Source organism: Piliocolobus tephrosceles, chromosome 5, assembly GCF_002776525.5.
Source record: "Piliocolobus tephrosceles isolate RC106 chromosome 5, ASM277652v3, whole genome shotgun sequence".
Lineage (NCBI taxonomy): Eukaryota > Metazoa > Chordata > Mammalia > Primates > Cercopithecidae > Piliocolobus > Piliocolobus tephrosceles.
The window spans coordinates 5,552,378-5,561,492 of record NC_045438.1 but is presented as its reverse complement, the minus strand read 5'-3'; the positions used below and the strand labels follow the sequence as shown (position 1 = coordinate 5,561,492).

Here is a 9,115-nt window from a genome sequence, read left to right as displayed (position 1 = left end):
TCTATATAGCTTGAATTCACATACATATCCTCCTTTCTATTCCCTGGTACAGATCCTAATCCTCTCTTAACTAGACTCCATCATCCATCTTGTATCAGAGTGATCATTCTGGGGACTTTGAGCTACTTGTCCCTTCTGTGCCAGACACTTTAATGGCTACCCACTGCCCACAGGACAAAGACCCATGCTCCTTAGCAAGAAACTCCAATGGGTGGAATTCTCTCATGACCTAAGCTCTACATACCAAAGAGTGCTCCTCTCCAGTAATACCAAAACGATGATAGTTCCCTGAACGCACCTTCTTGTCACACTTTCTGTTGTTACTCCCACTTTCCTCTTTTATCTAGAATACCTTTCTGTGCTTTCTGTAATTAGTTAACTCCTACTCATCTTTCAGGGTTTCACCTAAACATCATACTCTTTATTTAAAGTCTTCTCTTAAGCCCTCCCATCCTCTCCCAGTGTAGTTGAGTGCCATTTCTCTATACTACTGTAATGCTCTATATACATTATAATCATAGACTTCCTCACACTGATTGAAGATGTCGATATGTGTCTGTTTCTTCTTGGATTTTGAGCTCCTTGAGATCAGCAATGACATCTTGCTGACTTTGTACCTTGTTATTTAGCATATCACCTGGTCCATAGCAATTGCTCAAATGCTTGTTCAACTACACTGAACAGTGAAAGAAAAGTAAAAATGCTCAACAGAAGAGAATCCAAAGAGATTTGAAAAGAAGTGGTTGGGAATGGAGTAAGGATGACACATTATAGGACAACTTTGAACAGAAGAGAAGTCTTTAACGATGTGCCTAAGAGGAAGCAGGTAAAGATGGAGACCAATGAAAGAGGTAGGAAATGAAGGGAGTTTCAGGCTGAAGGCTCAATTCAATAGGTGAATGAACAGAATGACTGTTCAACTAGAACTTGGTAAAGATGGTGGCAAGGAAATATATATGACATATTTGCTGGGAAAGTAAATGCATATCTTAGATGCAAAGACCCTGGAAACATTTTGAATGTAGCATCTCCTAAGGCTTATTCATATACTTGAAATTCTTTTTCGAGGCAAAGTTTTAGATACACTTGTGGTATTTTCTCTGCATGTGTGTGCAAATGCTTGTGCCTGAAGATCTTTGCTTTTCTGCCAGGTTGCAGACTTGCCACTAGAGCTGAGATTGGTCATTGTGACATTGCCGTTCATGAAGTCCAGTGAAGCATGACTCATGGCAATGCTGCTCACACTATGGAAAGAATAACTGTAGATCATCTTGAGAAAGGCAGACTTTGTGTTAATATCTTGCTTACAAATAATAACATAGCATTTGGGGAAGAACGTGCAACACAGGATTCCATAGTTAGATATTAATATGACAATAATTTCCACAGCTGGTACATATTTGCCAAATGTGGTAGCATAGATAGGGATGAATGTGATCCAAGCTATGAAGTAAATGAGCATGCCAAATGTTATGAATTTGGCTTCATTGTAATTCTCAGGTAATTTCCTGCCTTTGAAAGCAAATATGAAGCAAATGAAGGCCAGGATGGCAATGTAGCCCAGCATGGAGCCAAATGCAACTATGGATCCCTCCTCACACTCCAGGATGATGACTCTGGGCAAGGAGACATTCACCTCTACAACAGGTGCTGCAAAGATTAGCCAGAGTGTGCAAATGACAACCTGGATGCCCGTGCAAGTGAAGATAATAAGGATTGGTTTATAGAGGAACTTCAGAAATTTCTGTAATTTGGGATCAAAGCTGAAGGCTAGCAAAATTTTCAGGGACTTCGTCAAAATGCAGGAGATGCAGAGAGTAAAGCTCACTCCAAACAGTGTCTGCCTGGTTTTACATGTGAAGTCTTGTGGTTCTCCAATGAAAAAGCTCGTGCTGGCAAAATTGAGGAAATGACAGAGAAGGATCACATAGCAAATTCTTAATCCCCCGGATGATTTCACAACAGGTGTGTTCAGGTTTCTTGTAAATATTATGCCAACAACCAGAACAAATATGATTCCCAGTAGGGAGAGGATCAAGAGCAGGATGGCCAAGGAGTCATTCCAGTTGAGATATTCCACTTCCTTTTCAAAGCACATAGTGCTCCTAGCAGGGGCCCAGTGAGTTTCGTTGTTGCATAAAAGGCAGTGAGGCATATCTAAAAGACAGAGGAGACGCAGTTACATTGTCAACATTTAAACTAGGTGATAGTCCACAATACTACAAATGAGATTCGCCTTCTGTAATAGTTCTGACTAGAGAACAGATATAGATGATTGTTACGTTGGTTACTTATTAAAATAAAGCATGCTCAAACTTAAAGAAAGTGAGAGAGAAAGGGTAAAATTGAGGAGAAAGGAAAAGAAAGAGAAATAAGAGAAAGAAAAAAAAGCCAGCTGGATTGTGAATGTTTAGGAGACGAATATACTCAGAATACATGCTAGCTTCTTATGCATTTGCTATTATAGATGACGGTTCCAGCACTCTTAAGAATAAGGCTTTGGAATCAGACATAACTTTTCTTATCTCTTCCACTTACAATTCCTGTAAACTTGAACAAAGTAACAGAACTTTCTGAGCCTGTTTCAGAATCTCCCATATTTCAAAAAATAATAAAATGAAAAGACTCTGCCTTGTTGGGATGCCATACTCAATGAGATAATAAATGTAAAATGCTTCACACAGACCATTACACATAGTACGCCCTCAATGTATGGGAGCTGCTATTGTGAATAAGGGTGCAATTCTTTTAAAAGCAGAGGCAATATGGCTAGGTTACTCTAAAAGCTTGAAGTCTCTTTCTAAAAGTGAGATAATGCAAAATTGCAGTCAATGGCAATTGATGAAGAATTAAAATTTATTTTTTCTCCAAGTAGTGGGTAAATCGGAGCCTCTTGTACTGGAAGTGATAACTTTGAAAAGTATTCATGCTGATTCTGGCTGCAGAGCAGCACAAACAGTCGACATTAGAGTTGTGTCTCTAGAAGTGATATTACATTTGCTCCCCATTCCAGCCACCCAAAGTTGGTGAGTCCCAGCTGCAACCAAAGGGCCTCTGTCAGGGCATTCATCTGATTACACCCCACAGTGCCTGTACAACTCTTGAAAATTTTGTGTTCTCTTCTTTATTAACCTCAAAGTAAGGTTGTATTTCTGCTTATAAACTTCATGACCCTTCCAGCCTCCTCCTCTTTCTGAACTCTATTCCTCTAAAAATACCTGTTCTATTCTGTTTGCCCCGTAACCACAGTTGCTAGTGTCTGTCATTTCATTCGTCCAGTAGACATTTAATGGCCTCATCTAGGTGTGAGAGCTGTGTGTTAGAGACATAGAAAGGAACAGCAGATGGTATCCGTTTAGGCTTTTCTAACTCCTAGCTTATCCTCCAAGTTGTCTTCAGTCTTCTACATTTCTACATTTGTTCTTGGAAGCGACTTACCCTAGTTACCAAAAGAAAACCCAGATACAGCCTTTAAAGAGTCCCGTACATCTTTATGGAAAATAAATGTTATATACTCCTTGGTGTTTTTATTTCTCTCACTTGGAAGATAGTTGTTAGTTACCATGTTGCCTGAAAAACTCCCTCCCTAATTATCTAATTTTTAGGCGGTGTTATAGCATTTTTATTTATTGATCATTTAAATGCTCACTTCCACTAATATAAACATTATTAAACATACCAAGGAATGGGAAAATTTTAAATGTGAGATAATAAAATGCCGATACATATAAAGTTCTGATACTCTCAGGTTGGAATAAATGGCATTTTTTTGTGACACAATAACAGAACATGAATCTTGGAATATTTCCATTGGTATACTTTTCTTCTTGAAGCCAATAAGCAAAAAGAGTAGGTATCTGGGGACTATTCCAGTTCTGGAGTTCTCAGCTTTTCTACAAGATGAATGGGAATGCTCTAACAAACAAGGAAATCTGATGCTTTTAAATTAGGCTTAACTCCAGGGAAAGTGCTCATAGTTTCTTTTTAGGCTCCTAAGGCTGCTGACCTCACTCTCGTACTTTAATCTGTGTATTTTGCTTTCATCTTGTGAAATTTTTAAAGATAGGATCGGCAAACAGTTACCAGTGTCTCATCCCTGTCAATAGTTGGTCCCTTGTCTCACAGAAGAAGTTGCTTTCAGGTTTAACTTTTGCTTCTTGGTAGAAATAAGAAGATTGCCCGGATGTGCACACCTGTTTCTCAACTCCAGGTGCCTCTGGGTTTCTATTATGTTTAGTTAATTCAACGTTTACTTCTTTGTATTTTTTTATACCTCAGTTACAAGCCAAGCACATCTGTATAGGGAAACATGGACAAAATTGATGGAGAAGTTGCATCACTTTAAGAGTTGCATACTTTAGAAAATATGAGTGAAGGGATGACATTTTCCCTTGGAAGTAAAGTAACTTTTACATCTCTATTGTTTAGTGGCTGTGCACCTGTTGACACAATAGAGCAAATTCCAAGATAAAATGAAACTTCACTGGAATTTAATTTCACAGGAGCATGGGAAGCTTTTTAAATTTTTTCAAATGGAAAAACAAACCAAAATCAAATTCATGCAAAAAAAAAAAAGAAAAGAAAAGAAAAAAGAAAAAAAAAAAACCTAAGAGGAATGATTCAGATGTATCACTGTCCATGTGGAGTGACTGTAATTACCTGTCTGATTACTGTAGTGATTTTCAGGACAGTTCTCACATTCATAGCAACAGATGTGTTGACTTCTTGTAGTTTTCTTCATTTGCCCAGGACTGCATTCCTTGGAGCATTTAGATTGAATTTGCTGTATTAAAAGTGAAAAAAAAAATCACAAGTAAATTTGTAAAAAGAATTATCCTAATAAATTATCCTCGGCTTAATTTAAGATCTATTTACTAAATACTATTTTGGTCTGTTTTCATAGGATTATAGAATCTTTTTCCATCTTGGGACATGTAAACAAGCTTTTAAGATGGAGAAGCTGCTTTAAGAAGAACACAGTTCTTGTCGCATTAAAAACTTCTGTAAGCAAATTATGGAAATTAGCCCTTTCAGAAAGTCCCTAGTAGAGGGAGAAATGTGTAATGCTAGAACTAAAGAAAATAATGATGGTTTGGAAAGTTTCAATCCCATGTTGAATGACGGATTCTACTAGATAAGAAAATAGCGGCTGGGCGCGGTGGCTCAAGCCTGTGATCCCAGCACTTTGGGAGGCCGAGACGGGCGGATCACGAGGTCAGGAGATCGAGACCATCCTGGCTAACACGGTGAAACCCCATCTCTACTAAAAACTACAAAAAACTAGCCGGGCGAGGTGGCGGCGCCTGTAGTCCCAGCTACTCCGGAGGCTGAGGCGGGAGAATGGCGGGAACCCGGGAGGCGGAGCTTGCAGTGAGCTGAGATCCGGCCACTGCACTCCAGCCCGGGCGACAGAGCGAGACTCCGTCTCAAAAAAAAAAAAAAGCAAATGGCTAGATTTTTGTATTCTTTAAAAGAAAGTTCTTATCATGCTGGCAAGGAGCGTGTCCTAACTCCAAAAAATAAAAAAAAAAAAAAAAATTGAGTTTAAAATAAAATTTAAAACTTAATACTCTAATATTAGAATATTAGATTTAAAAGACAGCCCTGAACATATAATATTTAAATAATCTTGAGAATTCAAGTTATAATTTGCATGTCACAATTTGAATCACATGCAGTGTTCTACTTCTATGGAACCCTAGCTAGCAATTCTTTGCATTTCAGCTATGTTATTATTCTCTATTCATAGTCCCTTTTTCATGGCATATCTTGTGAGAGAAATCTGCTTTGTCTTGTCACTTTTACCATTGGAGCAGGGCAGAATGGTTAAATGAGTCTTTCTCAAGATTCTCTTATCCATTATTTCCTACTCTGGAACACAATTGAAGTACTAAGCTAACCAGTCTTTCTCTGGAAGATACAAATGATCTGTCTGAGATAGAAAAGAAAAGATTCAGTAGACCCTGGGTCTGCAAGCACCGGTTTTCTTCTTCTCTCCACTTATTGCTGACCTGGGTTTTCAGCAGGTAGTATATATGCCTTGAGAATTCCCCAGGGTAAACTTTTGAAGTATCCACTCTCCTGGAGGGTGCTCAGAGGACATGAAAGGATTTAACTACGAGATAAAGCCAGACATTTTTAGGGTCCCTTCTCTCCCTCCGCATCAAGAGCAAAGACAGTCTAAAATCTTGTACTGATGACTTTAGGCTTCAATTGATTTAGGATTATCTGATGTTTTGTACTATGAGTTCTTGTGACTTACCAGAAATGTCAATACCCCAACTAGCCACAAATTGACAAACCCAGAAATCTGACCTAAATGATTTCAGATATTGTTGGTTTTTAGTGTATCCTTGAAATAATTATAGGTGTCTCCATCAGAAAGGAAGACTTGTCTCTCTGTTCGTAGTGGTCAGCCCCTTCCATTTAGTCACTAAGAGCCTCACATAATTACCTGTCATTCTATCACCTTCTCTTTAGTAAGTGAATTCCCTACAGAGTCTGGAGATAAGTATTGATAGCAATTAACAGTGTTTCTTGCAAAAATAATAGCCATCTCTGTATTCAAAAAGAAAATGAATCAGAGCATGTTTTAAAAGTTTCAGTGTGAGTTACGGTGTTTAGCAGAGTGCTGGGTTCGTAATGTAGCTGTGAGGATAATGGTAAGAAAAATGAAGATGATGACAGCGAAAGTTTGAGAACACAGAAGAATGGCTACATTTCTGTCTTTCAAGGAAAAAGTGTCTTGCTTTACAGCCAGGGGAAATCAGATTAAGGAAAATGGTTTACAGCATTACTATGTTCATTCTTTCATTCACCAAATATTGGTTGAGTGCCTATCTATGTTAGACACTGTTCTAATTGTTGAAGCCACAGTGGGGAATGAAACATAAATATTTAGCTCATAGAACTTAAGTTCTAGTTGACAAGAGTGACAGAGTTAAAATAAGCAAAATGTACAGAATGACAGAAAGTTATAGGTGCTAAGGAGAAAAATAAGGATAGGACAGTGAATAAGAACTACTAGGTTGATGTTGCAATTTTTAAATAAGGTGTCCAGAGAAGGCCTCACTGAGGTGGTGACATTTTAGAAAAGACAGAAAGAAATAAGAAAATTAACCACATGAACATCAGAGAAAATTATTATAGGCAAAGGAAACAGCAGGGGCAAGTGCTTGGGCTATGAGAAGGGAAGACATGCATGGAAGACCAAAAAGCCTGTGGGGATTGCGGGTAGCCAATACAGTAAGGGGAGGGTGGGAGATAAGGTGAGGGTGGTACTGGGGGTAGATTGTGTAGAATTTTTAAAGACACTGGCTTTTACCCTCAGAGAAATAGGATGCCATCAAAGGATTCTGAGCAGAGCACTATGTTTTACAGGACCACTTGTATCTCTGTTTTGAAAACAGACTGAAGGGGGCCGGCGCGGTGGCTTACGCCTATAATTCCAGCACTTCGGGAGGCCAAGGCAGGCAGATCATGAGGTAAGGAGTTCAAGACTAGCCTGGCCAACATGGCTAAACCCCATCTCTGTTAAAAATACAAAAATTAGCCAGGCATGGTGGCGCACACCTGTAATCCCAGGTACTCAGGAGGCTGAGGCCAGAGAATTGCTTGAACCTGGGAGGCAGAAGTTGCAGTGAGCTGAGATCGCGTCACTGCATACCAGCCTGGAAGACAGAGCAAGAATCCATCTCAGAAAAAAAAAAAAAAAAAAGAGGAAATAGACTGAAGGGTTAACAGAGGAGGCAGAAAACCTTCTGCAATAATCTGGGTGAGAAGTGATTGCAACAGCACTGGAGGAGGTAGTAAAAATTGGTCAGGTTCTGTACACATTTTGAAAGTAAAACTCATTGGTTATGGAGTGTGACTGAAAGAGAGGCGACAAGAATCCCAGCAGGTTTTCTCATGAGCAACTAGGGGAAGGGGGTTGCTGTTTATTGAGAGGCGAGTAGGTTGCGAGAGAATATCAGCTCTGTTTTGGAGATTTAGGTTGACTGCTACACGTCCAGGTAGAGAGTTCAATTAGGCAGTTGTATATTTATTTGGGTTAGAAGTCAGAAGATAAAAATCTAGTGGTCATCAGCCTCCCATATAATGATATCATTTAAAGCCCCAAACCTGGAAGAGATCACTAAGGAAAGGGGTAGACAAAAAGAGGAGCAGTTCTGAGCCCTGGGCACCTGAATGATTAGAGGTAGTGTGAATGATGAGGAACTAGCAAAGGAGACAGAGAATTAGTGGCCAGATACACAGGAAGAAAATCAAGGGAATGTAGTGTGATGGAAGCAAACAAGGAAAAGATGTCATTGAGGGGAGAATAATTAGCTGGTAAGTGATACGTATGATGATATTCGGCTTTATTAACTTTGGTGAGCTAGACAGAGACAATTTTGATAGATTGAAGAGGATTCAAAAGAGTATGGGAGGAGAGAAATTGGGGCCATTAAATGCATTCAACTGTTTCAGGGAGTTTTACTGAAGAGAAATAGAGTATACAAAGAAAAACTTGGGGGGACAACAGAGGTTCTTTGTTTGTTGAGATGAGAGAAATAATGACCTATTTATTTCATTAAGTGGATAATATAGAAGAAGGAAAGATTGAGAATAAAGGAGAGAGAGTATAAAATTAATGTAATGTCTTTGAATAAGTGAAAGAGGTTGGAACCCAGAGGTGAAGTAGAGGAGCTGACCTTGGCTAGAAGCAGACAGTCCGTCTATAGTACCAGATGGAAGGCAGGGGTACTGGCCTTCTGTACCCCTGATGTGGTGGCAGGGACCACTGGAGTTCTCTTCTGATGTTTCAGTTTTGTTAGAACAGAAAATAGAGTTAACTGAAGTGAGAATGGGAAAGATGTACTGATCTCAGAGGATACAAGAGAAGGCATAAAATAGCCATCTAGGAAAGTGAGTGAGTTCAAGAACTAGGGCAATAATCTGATTGCCCTGCAGCATTAAGAGCCCACTGGAAGCTAGAGATCACGAATTTAAAATGAGACTAGTCAGCAACCTCCCCTCCCCTCCCTCCCTCCCTCTCTTCTATTCTTCTCTTTTCTCTTCTCTTCTCTCTTTTCTTTTTCCTTTCTTCCCTTCCCTTCCCTTCCCTTCCCTTCCC

At 39.4% G+C, this 9,115-nt stretch overlaps 1 protein-coding gene across 3 annotated transcripts in view; it reads right to left on the bottom strand.

The window, feature by feature from the left end:
- Positions 1-991: 991 nt before the first annotated feature.
- GPRC6A (G protein-coupled receptor class C group 6 member A) overlaps positions 992-9,115 on the bottom strand; it is a 29,989-nt gene continuing 21,865 nt past the window's right edge. For all 3 annotated transcript variants that reach the window (XM_023218994.3, XM_023218995.2, XM_023218996.2), the window contains 2 exons: positions 4,660-4,783; positions 992-2,157 (listed from right to left, as the gene is read on the bottom strand). In XM_023218994.3, the coding sequence (XP_023074762.1) occupies positions 1,043-2,157; positions 4,660-4,783 (1,239 nt within the window). In that variant the 3' untranslated portion in view covers positions 992-1,042. The remainder of the gene's footprint in view (positions 2,158-4,659; positions 4,784-9,115) is intronic.